The sequence below is a fragment of the Branchiostoma belcheri genome, unplaced genomic scaffold (genome assembly GCF_001625305.1).
Source record: "Branchiostoma belcheri isolate BF01 breed outbred unplaced genomic scaffold, Haploidv18h27 scaffold128, whole genome shotgun sequence".
Taxonomy (NCBI): domain Eukaryota; kingdom Metazoa; phylum Chordata; class Leptocardii; order Amphioxiformes; family Branchiostomatidae; genus Branchiostoma; species Branchiostoma belcheri.
The window spans coordinates 386,657-402,111 of record NW_017802691.1 but is presented as its reverse complement, the minus strand read 5'-3'; the positions used below and the strand labels follow the sequence as shown (position 1 = coordinate 402,111).

At 42.3% G+C, this 15,455-nt stretch overlaps 3 protein-coding genes across 3 annotated transcripts in view; 1 reads left to right on the top strand and 2 right to left on the bottom strand.

Moving 5' to 3' along the window:
* The window catches only part of LOC109463590 (serine-threonine kinase receptor-associated protein-like), a 6,063-nt gene extending 4,025 nt beyond the window's left edge, over positions 1–2,038 (bottom strand). Inside the window, exons 1-3 of the mRNA XM_019760446.1 lie at positions 1,907–2,038; positions 677–812; positions 126–207 (exon numbers count right to left, since the gene is read on the bottom strand). Of these exons, the coding sequence (XP_019616005.1) occupies positions 126–207; positions 677–812; positions 1,907–2,021 (333 nt within the window). The 5' untranslated portion in view covers positions 2,022–2,038. The remainder of the gene's footprint in view (positions 1–125; positions 208–676; positions 813–1,906) is intronic.
* A 1,113-nt stretch (positions 2,039–3,151) lies between these two features.
* Positions 3,152–5,024, top strand: LOC109463571. The gene is made up of 4 exons (XM_019760407.1): positions 3,152–3,267; positions 3,625–3,729; positions 4,215–4,343; positions 4,706–5,024. The coding sequence occupies exons 1-4, from the start codon at positions 3,176–3,178 to the stop codon at positions 5,022–5,024; spliced, it is 645 nt and encodes a 214-aa protein (XP_019615966.1). The 5' UTR covers positions 3,152–3,175.
* A 3,901-nt stretch (positions 5,025–8,925) lies between these two features.
* Positions 8,926–14,703, bottom strand: LOC109463551. Its single transcript, XM_019760392.1, has 3 exons — positions 14,510–14,703; positions 9,906–10,043; positions 8,926–9,409 (listed from the first exon to the last, which is right to left on the bottom strand). Exons 1-3 carry the CDS (start codon positions 14,701–14,703, stop codon positions 9,058–9,060), a joined length of 684 nt encoding a protein of 227 aa, XP_019615951.1. The 3' UTR covers positions 8,926–9,057.
* Positions 14,704–15,455: the final 752 nt, after the last annotated feature.

Genomic DNA, 15,455 nt, shown 5'->3' with positions numbered 1-15,455 from the left:
GAGGGAGGGATGGGTGGGTGGGTGGGTATATGGATTGAGGGATGGATGGATGGATGGATGGATGGATGAATGAATGGTTGGATTGATGGATGGATGGATGGAAGAGAAGAAGTAAGAAATGGTACCTTAGAGAAGTCCACACTCTTCACGATGTGCTTGTGTGAAAATGTTGCAGTTTCCTCCCCAGACACGGCGTCCCAAACTTTCCTGTAAGAGACACCATAAAAATAGATAAACACAATGATTTTACACTTTCAATAGATAGCCTTCAGCCTTCTAAGTGTAGCTAATTACCACCAAATATGTATTGGTTGATGGGTTAGGCAGCAGGGAGAAATAATAACAATAATATGGTCTTTCCCATACTAATATATTACATTACACTCTAAGAGAATATAAATGCACAGAAGACTGCTCTAAGTCTAAATTTTATAACAACTGTTTGAGTCAAATATCTATTGTTTAGAGTAGAGTAGAGTAGAGTAGAGTAGAGTAGAGTAGAGTAGAGTAGAGTAGAGTACGTAGAGTAGAGTAGAGTACGAGTAGAGTAGAGTAGACTTTTCATCTCGGTAGGAAGTTCTCTCCCAAGTTGTGAGCCACTCCTTGTAGCTTATTGCGTAGACAGGGTCATCTCTACTAGTGTTTAATCTATTTGTTTGTAAGAAGTCTGTCTTACGCAGTAAAGTCTGCGGCGCCGGTAGCGGCTCTGGTTGCGTCGTCGTTTAGCGTCGCTCCCCAGACCGCGCCCTTGTGTCCGAGAAATGTTCCGATCCAGTCTCCAGTGTCACCCTGACGTAACATCGGCTTCCCATCTGGAATTTAGAACATTGACAGATGAAACATTACCTTTGAACAGAAAATAGTAGCCTCTATCAGGCTTGTAAATGGCTGTACGTGTAGCTCAGGGCTGTAAAGAGTAGAAATTGGCCAAATAGAGGGATAACATGTACTCCCAATGTCACCCTGATGTAACATAGGCTTCCCATCTGGAATATAACAGGTTATGACAGATGAAACATTACACATTTACAGTCAGGAAATACTATTATTGAGTGTAACAAGTCATTCGGTGTGATATGGCTAGTAGCTGCCGCCTGCGCCATGTGTCTGCGAAGCTGGTGTGTTATGCCGAAGGGCGGTTATACTGGTTATACAGATACAGAAGCTGGTGTGTTACACCGAAGGGCGGTTATACCGGCTATACAGATACAGAAGCTGGTGTGTTACGCCGAAGGGCGGTTATACCGGCTATACAGATACAGAAGCTGGTGTGTTACGCCGAAGGGCGGTTATGCCGGCTATACTGATACAGAAGCTGGTGTGTTACGCCGAAGAGCGGTTATACTGGCTATACTGATACAGATACAGACTAGTACTAGTAGTAGTAGCTTTTACCAGGCTTTTGAAGCAACTAAAAAAGAATAGAAACTGGCCAGATAGATGACATGCTGGGAGAGTTGGTCTGCTAAAGGACCACAGTTTGCTGCTCCTGAATGTTCTCCTTAGTGGACCAACTCCCCTGGTATGTTATCTGTCTATTTGGCCGCTTTCTACGCTTTCTAGCCGCTTCTAAAGACTGGTAGAGGCTAAGGAAACAGTTTCAGTTTCACCAGGCTGGTTAATTGCACTTGGCATTACAAAAGTATACCATAAGATCTATTCTAAACAAAGAAAAATACAAGCAGACCAATATATAACAGTAAAGATTTATACTACTTAATCATAGCAATATTCAGTAGAATTCTAACATCTATGACAAGTATGACAGCTGTTCATGATCGAAAGACTTCGAGCATGCTTGCCACATGCCCCATACATGTTCATGCCCCCCTCCCCACGTCCACCTTTTGTCTACAATTTTCGCTTATAAGACATTAAAAACACGGGACTAGACGTCCGGCCGTACCTTTACAGGCGCTGATGAGGAAGTATCCGTACGGAGTGAGCCGGCTGAAGGCGAGTTTGACCACAGGTCTGGTGTGGCCACTGCAGCTTAGCGGAGTCTGGCGAATGGCGGCCATCTTGGGGAGGGGGGTGAGAGTGACTGAACATAGCGTCAGATTCGCAACATACCATAAGATCTAGTGAGAGAAAGAAATCTGAAATTTGATAAACTTTCATCTAAAAAAGTGTAGTTGATAGCTTCCGAGAGATATGAATTTTTTTACATTTATAAATTATGTTTTGAATAGACTTCGAAATATATCCACTACCGGGTCAATGTCCGCTCAATAGCGACATCTGGCGTTTAAGCCATAAACTGCAACAAGTTGGGCCTCGACACTTATGAATGACGTCGTGCGTAGTATATTCTCAGAATGTTATGTTTTGTCAGACATCATATAATCTTTCTTTTTATCTCTTTGGAAGAAATGCAAATTGATAGGATTTGGAATTTGTTTTAAAAGGAAGTCGGTCTTGTTTTAACAAAACCTGACGCAAGTATGATATTTACTACTACGGTCCAATGAAAACAAAACCTTAATTAAAATTTAAAGGCTGACAATACTTTTCTTACAATGAGAGTATGCACGATATCTTTGTATGTAACAATATTATTAGTTATGCCTTTTGAAGAGGTTTACAATGAATGTACCAATCTAGCCCACCTTGCAAACTTCAGTAAATAAGTTCAGATACGACTACGTATACGTGCAAAGATTTATATGATGTAAAAAAGATAATTGACTTTTAATTTTAACTTTTGGTTACTTCATACTATTTTTAGACGGATTAGCTATCTTTATCGCACCTATTATATTACATCATTATCCGTATTTAATGCAACCGAAAGGCCGATGCTATTAATGGTAGCAGAGAAACACCCCCAGAACAATAGCTGTAACCACGACGTCACCCAGCCTGCCACCCTGCCAAATTGCCGGTTGCTACGGCTGCCACTCACAGCACATAAACTGGGAACGACCACCACGACCACGGCGTGCTGCAAGCAGTTGTACGGCAACCAATGTGCACTGGGCGTATCTAAATTTAGGGTACGACCTCTATCCAGCGGGGGTGTCTCTGGTTATTATCTTAGGTCATTGTCGTTATTTTGAGTATCGCCTGAGGCGGGCATGACTCAACGCTTTCAGACGAACGTGTATAAAAAGGCGATGTCTGGACGCGTTACTACCGGGAAGAATCCAGGACAAGAAGCGTCAACTCGAAGAAAATGGTGGCTGAGAAGACTTTCAGACCTTACGTGTTCTCTACGATAGCTTTTGTAGCTATCTTAGGAGCTCTACTGCCCTACACCCTCGTAAGGTAAGAGTTTAACATTTTTATAAAAGCACAAAACTCGGATTAGATGCTTCCTTGTTGACGGTCGGTATGGGTCAGCACTGTGTAACATCTACTTTGTAACATTCTTTCGTTTTTCTTATATGTTCATCACATATTGTGTTCACTTATACTTGTGTAAGTACGTTTAGTGGTATACATGCCAGTATAGGTTCAACCAAGTGTGCGCTACCACTGTCTTCTTATTCGAATGAAAAAAATGAAAAGTTTTGTTCGTAAGGCGGTAAGCAAGCACCGGGCACCATCCATGCCGACGACATTTTTGCCATTAAGTTTATTTTTTTATTTTTTATTTAATTTGGAGTTTGTTATTGTTTCTAGGGTACAATTTGTGGTGAAAGAAGAGATTTTCATCGCCGCTCCTCCCGAGGATGTGTTCGGCTTTCTAAGCGACGTGCGTCTGCTCGACCTCGTGCATCCCTACAGGTGCGAAAGTTTATACTTACCTTCGCCTAAAACTAAAAAAAAGTGACCCTGTGTGTTTAGTTAGTGTGTTTTAGTGAATTTTTTGTTTGTTTCGAAATTTGTACACAGCATAACTTGCTGTAAAATGGATCTTTGTCAGTGTCCTTTAAACTAGCCTCTACCAGGCTTTGGGACGCGGCTGGAAATAGAAATCGGCCAAATAGATAACATGCCAGTGGAGTTTAGGGAGTCTAGGCTAGTAGCCAGGGGAGTCTAGGCTAGTAGCGGACCAACTCCCCTGGCATGTTATCTATTTGGCCGATTTCTACTATTTCCAGCCGTCTCCAGACGCCTGATAGAGGCTTATAAAAACAACAACAAAAAAACAGTCTCTTGTCGCGGCATATTCTATTGATATTATAAAACTTTTTGTGAATGCAAATAAAGATGGTGGTACATATCTAGCTTAAAAACCGTTGTTTATTTCTTGTCCTGTTTCGTTACAGAATCGAAGCCCGAGACATCCAACATTTCAGCGATCTGGAGTTGAATTACACCAGTGTAGAGAGGGTGGACTACGTAAAGGGAGTCTACTCAACGATATATGCCTTCCCTGTGTGGGTCCAATTCGCAAAGTAAGTAGGAAACCTAAAACTTCGTTTAAGATTAGTCTCTGTCTCTCTCTCTCTTCTCCCTCTCTCTCTCTTTCTGTGTGCGTGTGACTGTGTCTCAATTCGTCTCTCTCTCTCCCTCTCTCTCTCCCTCCCCCCGCTCTCTCTCTCTCTGTGAACGTTTGGGACCATGTAATTTTTTTTCATTTTCTATTGTGTGTGTTTGTGTGTATGTGTGTGTGTGTGTGTGTCAGTGTGTGTGTGTGTTAACGTTTGGGACCTGAATGTATACGTACTTTTTCAATTGCAAGATACCAACGGGCACACAAAGTTTTCGATGACAACTTCTGACTGTAAAATGTTTGTTTCTTCGTATTTTTCCCTAGAATAAACAGCGGCTACCAGATCCGGTCCACTTATGACGTACTGAACGGAACCCTGGTCGCGCGTCAGGCCTTCACCGTCACAGCCGCACAGCATGCCGGTCGCAACGGAACTTTTCTGACGGACAAAAATCTGATGGAGTGTCCCTGGATCTACTCGTACGCCACGTATTGGAAAGCCAGGGAAGCGCACAGGGAAATCCTGGAAGGAATGAAGCAACTGCTGGAGACAAAACAAGTCAACGAATTAAATCTACCGAGCAGGTATCTCACCGGAAGTGACGGCAGGAGTCAGCACATCCGGTGTGCTGCAAATCAGTAATTGACCAAATGTTTTGTAATATATTATATTATATCATTTTGTACTATAAGTGGTCACGAAATAGATATTAATTCTTATATTCTCAACAAGTGTGCACATGCACAAGCATGAAGTTGTACCGAGTAGATGTATAATGTTTAATTTATCAAGATATTTTCTTTGTAGAAAAATTGCAAAATAGAGGAGTAATCTTCTTTCTTAGATACGTACAATTCCAACAATTTTGCTGGAAGGTGTCATGGGAGCAATATTGACCATACTTTGACTTGGCCCTTTGGGCTGAAATTTGCGATGTCTTGGATATACGTAAAGCTGTGAGGTTATGGGAATCAGGATAAATTATAAGGTATTTTTACTGTCATTTCAAGTCTAGACACTCAACTGGACCAATGAATAAATATCCAATGAAATTTGTATGTCTCGCATGTATCTATTGGAATGTCTGTGTCGTTACTAGATTTGAAGTATATACGTTTAACGAATGATAGGAAAAATATCATCATTATAGAATCTTTCAATGGCACAGGGCATAGCCTAGCGTTTGTTAACCTTGTCAGGCCGTGTGTGTAAAAATAGCCCTACACCTGGCTGGCTATAGGACCGCCTGGGGGCACAGTAGTTCACTCACTGTTCCAGATTTAAGTAGAAGATCAACCACGCGACTTGTTATATAGTAAGTAATACCCACCTTTTACTGATCCGTTAATGATACTTGGAGTCCTGCAAAAGGGAAATAGGTGGATATAGTGATTATAGGTTGTTCTACTCTGCGCGTGTGCGTGCTTGTGTGTGTGTGTGTGTGTGTGTGTGTGTGTGTGTGTGTGTGTGTGTGTGTGTGTGTTTGTCGGTGTGTGTGCTTGTGTGTGTGTGTGTGTGTGTGTGTGTGTATGAGTGTGTGTGTATGTGTGAGTGTGTATGTATGTGTGTGTGTGTGTGTGTGTGTGTGCCTGTAATATGAAGTGTGCAGTTCTCATGGATTGCACAAGGTGGCGTTTGTGAAACACCTGTCACACACAGAAAGACAAGTGAAGGAAAGAATGAAAGAAAACCCCGATATTAGCTGGAAGCCCTCATCTTAACACAATAAAACACACTTTACTGAAACCTATTCGGCCGACACCCTTCATAAATGCTAAGAATGTAAGTATGAATACATGTCTGCATTGTAGTCCAAATGCCACAAAGTATTCGCGTACTTCGCTAATGCTACAATTTACGCTTTACTGGTCGAATTGTAGGGGTATAATTTGTTTTGGATCCTCTATTGCTACGGGTATCATTTAGCGTCTTTTTTTAGCAAAGAAATGAAACATATTGAGGTCTTAAGTACGTTTTATGTGTTACGCCGCAGGTCTGTCGTGATATGTGAAATGTTCGGTAATACACACCAATTACCATAATCCGCTTAGGGTAAAAATAGCAGCTTATTTGCAAACTCAAGGTGGGCCGAATAACCTGTTTAGGAAATCGCCTGGATTAAGAGCGTGTCCTTTCATACTCTGGTCTGCTGTTATCTGATCTCTGTAAGGCGCCTCTTACGTAAATGTGTCAATCTTAAGCTTAGGCTGGTTCGTGTTTGGTTTATGGTTTGCAAGTAAGCGTAGCTACCGAGTAAACTTTACTTTGGCAACGAACTGTCCTCATTCAGAAACGTAGCGCAGGGATTTTTAAAGTACAATGGTTCAGTATTGCGTTCTGAAATAGAAGTCAGTCACAATGTCTTCATTCAATTCAGCTACTGAGGAACACCCATTCAATATCAACGTTAAGCCAAGGTACTTACTAGTAACTATGATTTATTCTGAGCCTTCTAGAGGCTTTCCTTGGTACTGCAGCAGATGTTTTAGTTAACATCGCTTGAATTTAGCTTACATCATTTGAACATAGCTCTTGTATAACAAAGGTAACTAATATGAACCTTTTGTTGAACGTAAACCTAGATTTCAAATACCCTACAACGTCCTTGACATTATCTTTAACATTTGTGCGGACATTCCAGAGGAGTAGCTAAAAGTGCTGTGTCATGGTGTGTGTGTGCAGGTATCATTATGTTCTCAACTCATCTCTACAGCGCGTGTTTATGGGCTATGTTGTTATTTCTGAATGCTGTGTATAGATCTGTACACCCCTACACTTCGTGATGTCGGACTTTGGGGAGGTATTTCTAACGCGGGCAAACTAACTGCGAACATATATACATCTATGGAAGGAAGAAAGATACGAAGGAGGAAAGATTATATTTTGAATACCTTTTGAAATCATAAATTGTATGTGATTAGTTCTGCTGCGCATGTATCATATATTCTAAATAAAGATAACAATATAAAGTAGAGTAGGTTTAAACTATAAGATTATTTTGGCCTTGAAAAAGGAAAAGTAAATGGTTAGAGAAACGTGATTTTGTGTCCACGTGTCCCCGGACCTAAATTGGCACTGCATGGTCGCTAAATATTTCAAACGAACCCGAATCTTAAACATCCTTAGACAAGGACGTCACTCTTTCTTTGTATATCCTAAAATGGAGTGTCACACACTAGAATGTAATGGTTTGACGCAAAATTGAATATGTAAGATGTTAAATTGTATCTTCCCACGTGCATCTTTATCCTTTTCACAACCGATTACAATTGACAATGAGATAATGAGAGCCACACGCTTCAAATCAACGTTAGGTTGCAAATAGATGTATTGATGGCAATATGAAAGGGCATGGTTAATGTACTATATGATACAATTGCGTCTATACGTTGATGGCCCACGTCATAGTTTTGCGTACCAAAGAAGAGTTATTTTTACTTGTCACGATGTCAAACCTTTGAAACGACTTTACGCTAACGTTTTTCTTGTTTGAAGTGATGCTTGATTAGCCTGATTATGTTGATACACATCATTTGTGCCACACGACATTTCAGCTTTATATAGTCTGAACACTGACGACAATCCGGACTAAGTATGTGACATTTCACGGACTTTTGAAGTCGTTTTAGTGACTAGAATAAGTTATTTTTTTTTCGTTCTCATCGACCATGATTCATACACATTGTATGGTGATTGGAATGAGACGTTTTTTTACGTTTGTTCTTCATTCGTTTATTTCATTTCCTTTCCATTCCTTTCTTCCTTCCTTCATTTTCTGTTATCATCCACGAATCCCTTGTTGGATACTGTTGAACTATGTAAATACTGTTTGGTTGGTTGCTCGGTCCGTGTGTCTGTGTGTATATACATGTATGTCTGTCTGTGTGCCTATCCATGCATCTGTCTGTGTGTAAGTCCGTGTGTCTGTCTGTGTCCCTCTCTTATGCGTGGCACATATCCTCATGATCTCTGTATGTGAGACTGCAAGAGATAGACGGAAAGCAGTATGGGTAAGGGGTGAAGTCTGCCATCTCTGGTTGCCTTCTTAATACTTTTTAACCCGTAATCTAGGGGCATGCTATGAAGCACACAACTCTGTGATTTAAACACAACAAACATTTATTCTGAAGAATAGCTCATGAACATATTTACAATACTTTATACTTTCTTTAGCCAGAGCATTTCTGTATGACATTCCTCTCATAACAAGGATATACTTCTCTTTTCACACGTATCCATCCTTAACTATTATTTACAAGGGTTGTGCGACATCTGGAGAAAAACTTGAACATGTTTTCTTTTTTCTGAGTTAAATATTGCAATACAAGTTTTCCTCTGTATCTTGTTTTCTGAACTAGATCTAGCTGTCCTTAAGGTGTCTATAATTTCTTCTGTATTTCCTAAATTAAGACTTGTGTATCCTTGACACCTGTAACTTGTGCGTATGACATCTTGTAGTCAATCTGAGCACCTTGTCGACAAAACATATATATCGACATCACAGACTTAAGTTTATGTTAGCCAGCGATTCAGGAAAAAAATATTCTACTCTGATTGGCTATATATTCTCTGACGTGGACCAATGCAATCACGAGTTCGAATAGATCAGCGATTGGTCAGGAAAAATATTCTACTCTGATTGGTTAAATATATTCTCTGACGTGGACCAATGGGATCACGAGTTTGAACAGATCATCGGGAGCACGCAGAAAGACGTGATGTCATTGGACAGCAGCCTGAGTTCGTTAAACTGTATTCTCAGGTCGGCGTACTGTTTCAGGAGGGTGATGACGTCGCGGTTCTCGCCCTCCAAGAACCTCCGCATCCCCCCGAGGATCATTTTGTGCGCCTCGCCGCCCTTCCAGGCCGTGAAGTGTGAGTAGGCCCAGGGCAGGCTGACTCGGCTGACGTCCACCACCAGGGTGCCGTTGACGCCGTTGCGCTGGGCCGGGTGCAGCGTGAAGGACTGGTTAGCCACGATCGTTCCGTTCATCACGTCATAGGACGACCGGACCTCGCCCGCGTTTCTGTAAGTGTAAGAGAAAGATTTTCTGTTAAAACAGCAAATGTAAGAGGAAAAGTTTCTGTTTAGAACAAGTGTAAGAACAAAATTGACTGTTTATTAGAACTGACAGCAAGTGTAAAGGCACAAACGTTTTGTATTAGAACTTTGAACAACAGAAAAAAAACGGAGAAAAAGTGGAGCACAGAATGCACCAGCATCTTTGAATGACTTGCGAAAAAAACAGCTGCAATTCACCACTTAGCCGCTAGGAGGCCCGAAATTGGAATTGACAATCCATAGCTAGACAATGAGGTTTGAATTTAAACTTCCTTGCCTAAAATTCTTCCAAACAGATCTACTCACTAGAGTTTGAATTATAGTGCTATCAAACAAACAAACAAACAAAAACAATGAAGTAACCATTCATTTTAAAAGGCATGTCACCCTTCTTTAGGGAATAACCTAAATTTTCTTTTTCAAAATCTTGGTTCTTAGACATAGGTATCTTTAAGACATACCTGAGGAATCTTGTGTGGACAGGGAAGTAGAGCGTCTCGGTGTAGAGCCCGAAGAAGTCGATCCTCTCCACATTATCGTAGTTGACTCCCTCCAGCCCCGAGTCGTCAGTCACTGCCGTGATGTTAAACGCGCCGACTCTGTACAGAACAACAAACAACAGGGACAGGTCAGTATTGGTCATACTCAGGAGGACGGTTTGGGGGGTAAACCGTTCTATGTCGCGAGGGATGCGCATTCACATACTTCAAGAATCCTCTTAAAACCACTGAAAAAATATAGCGTTTCTATAGGGTCTTTTATTAGTATACACACAGAAAAACAGACAAATGTTACCTATGTATACGTATATGTGTATGTAGTGATATGTAATGTGGGTTTGAACGACTGTTTACACTGCAATACCTTACAATGTAAGGTATTGCAGTGTAAACAGAATATGTAGATGTAAGTTACATCTACATAGGGTCGATATGATAGAAGTAAAATACAGACTAACAAGAAGATCAATTTTAGTGGAACGTTCTGCTAATTTTCCGGTAGAGTTTGGGAGGAAAGATTACAACGCTTTACCAGCTACTGATTCAAACTTATCCCTAGCTTACCCCGTGGCTCAATATTTAAAGAGGAGATGGTTAAGATCTTTCCTCCTAAATGTTCCATTGAAATCCAGTTTTGCGCACCGGAGCTGGATACTTAGTATTACACCCACACGCAAAATCTAACTACCGGCAGCGACAATACTTCGTTAGAGAGCAGTGCCAGCGTACCGGATGAATCCAAATTGCCAAGAATATGAGAGACTGAATAAATACCTTTAGGAAGCGACTATAATCATATTTTGTTGCGAAGGCCTAAAAAGTACATGTGAGCAAGCCACCTACGCGATTTAAATCACTTCTCAAGAAACATATGTTACCTTGGCCTACTCAGAATCGTTAGGCAAAGTTAGGAGTGCGTGGGTCTTCGGATTGAGTATAGCCTAGATGCCAGCCTGAGTGTTAAGGCCAGTAGTACACTACACCAAGGATCTAAGGCCTAGCAACTGGCCCTGGCAACAGTCTGGCACCCAGGCTAGGATTAAGTCCCCCTAGGCTGACATCTAGAGTTAAGTGTGGGAGTTTTGCCAGGCTTTTCAAGATCAGTTTGTACCTCCAGACTCCCTTATGCAACCAGCAATGTTCAGACGTTATGCAATCCAGACAATGCTTGGAATGGAGACAAAAGAAGGTGGGTCGACACATCTGGGTCTGTACGTGTCTTAATGCACGATTTCTACAGACAAGTGGCGGCGATCTTGGCACATTTGCTCTTTTCGTTGGCCAGGAATTTGCTGATCGCTGAAATTTTGTCTCTGAACTCTGTATATAGACTGTAAGGAATTTTTGTGAGCCTTGATAGCTGTGCTATGCCTTACTTCATTCACATTTATTTTCCAAAGATTGTGCATAAGCAATGCTACTCATTGAGGCCTCTCCTCACAAGCACGATAACAGAAATGTAACAGCAAGAAAATATAACTACATGACGGTAAAGTACACGAAGCTGTTGAGCAAGTTTGATCAACTACAGCGACCCGTGCGTCGTCCAGACATTCAGCCGAGGTACAAGTATGACGGAGTAAAAACCAGTCCGTACTTCCAATCAAGTTTACCACAAGGAGTTGACGTGGGTTTCATCGGTATTTTCGGGTTATTTTTTTTCTCGATCTCCCGCATCGCGATTTCACTTTCAACGTAAACCCAGAGACTTTCGCTCGCCCTTTCACTCCAAAGCCTCAAGACTTTCTCCTTAACGACAGTTGAGACTCAAAGCCGGCCGTCTTTAAGTTACCTGCCGTACACTAAGTGTTCGGTGACGTCAAAACCTTAAAAGCTCGCGTAATCGGTTCTATGCCCTTTGCGACGGGGATTTTCAGAGCATACATGAAGGTAAAGTAAAAATGTCATCAGCTTTGCTAAATGATTTTAGTGCGTCGTTTGCAGCAAACGGAGCTCGTTTCGTAACACTACAGTATGAATGGACGTTTTGAAGATTCGCCATTTTGAGGATCGTCGTATTTCCGGCCACAAAGTTTCCCAACTTTGCGGAGTTACGTTGAAGTTTGTATAAAATGATCAGGATGATACAAAGTAGCAACCAAAATACCTGTCTTCAATCTATGTACTTCCACCGTTTTCTGTTTAGGTAAAGATTTGTGTCAAACGGTTTTCCCTCTGATTATCAAAGTTGTACAATCTGAGGTGCGGGTAGAAAAAAACACGTGGAAAAACAAACAAGACTTTCTAAGAATAGACCGGAGCATCTTCGTTGTCTGTTCAGAGCTAAACATAGCCCCCTGGTATAAACAGGCCGTCAGTTTGGTTAGAATGTGTTTATATGTTCTGACTTTAGCTGGCCTAGATTATCGGCACGGTAGATGTAGATTGACCTTTATCACGAGTAGCATTCAAAATACTATCTGTAAAATCAACTGTATAAAAGAATACAAGGTACAAGGAATAGGATTTTCAAGTGCTGTATCTACGATTGAGAACATGGCTGGCTATGTATTTTAGAAAAGACTAATCTCCAAGCAGATATGGCATTTTACTCGTGCTTTGTGGCATTTTATACGTCTTGCTAGGGATATACGTTTCTTTCCCACTGCCTTCTTTACTAGGACTTTGAAGAGGGCGTTTTAAAAAGCCTCATAAACAGACGTGAATCAGCCTACTTGAACTACCAGGCTTCGGGAGGCGGCTGGAAAGAGTAGAAATTGGCCAGATAGAGAGATAACATGCCAAGGGAATTAGCCGCTAGAGAGTGCAGAGTGTGACAAACTGTACTCTTTAGCGGACCAACTCCCCTGGCATGTTATCTCTCTATCTGGCCAATTTCTACTCTTTCCAGCCGCCTCCCGAAGCCTGGTAGAGGCTTGCGTGAATCACTAAGTCGGCCCCCACATATCTGCTTGAAGATTGCCCACGGCAAACTCAGTATAAGCGGTTCCAAGGACTTAGTACGAGTCGGTACGCACATGATTAATCCTGCAGTCAATTCTAGGGAATCCCCCGAAAGCAATAGCTCGCGGTAAACGGGTCGAATTTCAGTTTTTTCCGCTCCGTACTCCGCGATTTCCTCTCACACAGGAAGAGGAACGGGGAAATGAAAGATTTCGGGGGAAATATAAGATTTCGGGACTTCCGAACGATTTCTGGTCGAAAGTGCCGGATATGGCGGATATCGTTACTTGTACAGAAAACAAATACAGGGGAATTTTCCTTGTCAAATCGACAAGAACTGATAGAAAGGCGACAGCTACTTCCGTCCGGTTAAAAACATGGCCTTCAAAACAGGCTGAACTGGAATAACCTACACTTTCCTCAATGTGTTGCGACCGTTTGAACTATTTTCATTTTTCTTTCTTCTACAGGATCGTAAAATAGGTGTACGACATTCTACCATTTTGTGGCATCAAAATTCCCAACCGTTATTTTTCCCTGATTTGAATACCTTGTAGCTGTCACCGGTGAAACTACCCATCTGGAGTGTCAAAGTCCTTAGGGAGGAAAAGAATAATTTTTATCCTGTCTTTCTTGGAGACGAGCTGGGATCGACTGGATTCTGAGCGGTAACGATGTGCCAGGTATTTTTCTTTGTGCCAGGATTTGTTGGCCACGTATCGTAACGATATAGCCTGGGTACCATCCTACTTGTATGCCGGGGCTCCCACACTCGCTTCCCTAAGAAGTTCTAAGGGAAGCGAGTGTGGGAGCCCCGGTATACAAGTAGGATGGTACCCAGGCTAGTAACGATATAACAAGCCCTCTAAACCATAAACCATCAAAGATAACAACGACAGCGCCAGAGAAAAATCTGTCCCAACCTAAGGCAAATTTGAAGAAATTTTATCAGATTTAGTTCACAAATGTGTCAAAATATCAGAGGAAATCGTATTCGATGCCCTTTTAATTGACTCCGTAAAGCTGTGCTTTTATACATTATACACAGTGTTGGGAGGTTGAGGCTGACTGTCGCCCGTGAGTGTGCCTGCCGTGCTAGGCGGCATGATGTGCGCGTGGTAGCACCGTGTGTAGCGGCGCGGGCGCTAGTCTTGGCACCAGACTGTTGCCAGGGATAGTACACAGCCCAGCTCCTCGGCTCTAGGACCAGCTTATCCCCAAGAAAAATTTACCACAGCCCCCTCAGTTAAGAGCCTGAGTTTTTTTTTGGTAAAATTTCCCCAGGGGCATGTTGGCACTAGAGCCGAGGAGCTGGTATGCGCCCTGGCAACAGTCTGGCGTCCAGGCCTCACAATGATATTCGTGATAGGATAAATTTTTCGACGCAGAATTTTCAGTCAGCCTAAAAAATTGCCCGTAAAACTTAAGCATGTGGACCGGAGTACAAAACATAAAGCGATGTCAACTACGCGTGGTCAAGGTGCGAGTGGAACAAAATTTTCTAATCTCAACGTTTTACCCATTCAAACGCTTCTAAATTTTTTAGCCATTCACAAATACCTGTTATAACTAGCCGTCAAGCAGGATCCTTTACAACAGAATACCAACTATAATAGTTGTATAGCTACAAGGTATGGTAACAAGCATGAAGCGGTACCCACCTGTAAGGGTGAACAAAGTCCAACAGTCTGACATCCGACAGGAACTCGAACACTTCGCTCTCCGACGCTTGGATGAAGATCTCTTCTCGGAACTCGACGGACGTTCTTCTGAGGAAGACGTAAGAACAGAGCGCCAAGACGGCGCTGAAGACTGTCAGCCGAGAATTCACAAAGCTAAGCTTGGAACTCGCCATCTTTTTACTGATACTGAGAGCTGAGAGAAACTCTTGCTAGACGGAGCGTAAGTTTGCAGTGGTCTCGGTGAGAGTTGCAGAGTGGTTGAACGGTAGTCGGGAAGGTCCCCTTCTTTTCTAGGGGTTTCCTAGTCACGTGGCCGGCTGTCATGACGTCAGATGATGCTGTAAACACGCAGACGTGACAGTCAGACCACGCCCACTCCGTGCGTACTCCGCCATTCATAGAACTCAGCTTCCTGCGGTAACCGTTATACAATCAATACAGCCTGGTCCCATATGGGCATATTAGGAACTTAATACATGTGGGTGACATCAGATGGTGGCCTTTCTTTTGGTGCGCGGTCGTGGCCGTGACTCAAAGGCCTTTTGTTGTGTAACATGTGTGTGTGACATGAACGCGTTTGAAATATGACCAGGCGGTCCTAAACGGCGACTGAAATATGACTTGACAACCTTAAATATCGCTTGTGTTATGACCAAGCTGCCTTAAAACGGGCACCGTTTACCGCAGGTTATGGCGTCAATGCGTATATCAATGACTCTGTAGCCTCCGTAGCAGGCTTATAGAACTAGGGGGGTTGGTGGTCTTCGGCTGTTTTCTGATGATTAAAACGGGGGTAATTCAACCAGGCCGGCTATGTTGTCTATATGCAATCAGTAAATAGCACATAAAATCTCTCAAAGACCATGAAGACCCCCAAAACCCCCAGTTTTTTGCATGCTGTGGAGGCTATACCGTTTACCACAGG

What these genes read in the sequence shown, in the direction of transcription:
- LOC109463571 (XM_019760407.1), top strand. Translation starts at nt 3,176, where the DNA reads ATGGTGGCTGAGAAGACTTTCAGACCTTACGTGTTCTCTACGATAGCT. An exon ending in CTGCCCTACACCCTCGTAAG is followed by an intron (nt 3,268 to 3,624) that starts GTAAGAGTTTAA and finishes TATTGTTTCTAG; the next exon opens with GGTACAATTTGTGGTGAAAG. An exon ending in GACCTCGTGCATCCCTACAG is followed by an intron (nt 3,730 to 4,214) that starts GTGCGAAAGTTT and finishes GTTTCGTTACAG; the next exon opens with AATCGAAGCCCGAGACATCC.
- LOC109463551 (XM_019760392.1), bottom strand. Translation starts at nt 14,703, where the DNA reads ATGGCGAGTTCCAAGCTTAGCTTTGTGAATTCTCGGCTGACAGTCTTC. An exon ending in GACTTTGTTCACCCTTACAG is followed by an intron (nt 10,044 to 14,509) that starts GTGGGTACCGCT and finishes TGTTCTGTACAG; the next exon opens with AGTCGGCGCGTTTAACATCA. An exon ending in GTCCACACAAGATTCCTCAG is followed by an intron (nt 9,410 to 9,905) that starts GTATGTCTTAAA and finishes TTACACTTACAG; the next exon opens with AAACGCGGGCGAGGTCCGGT.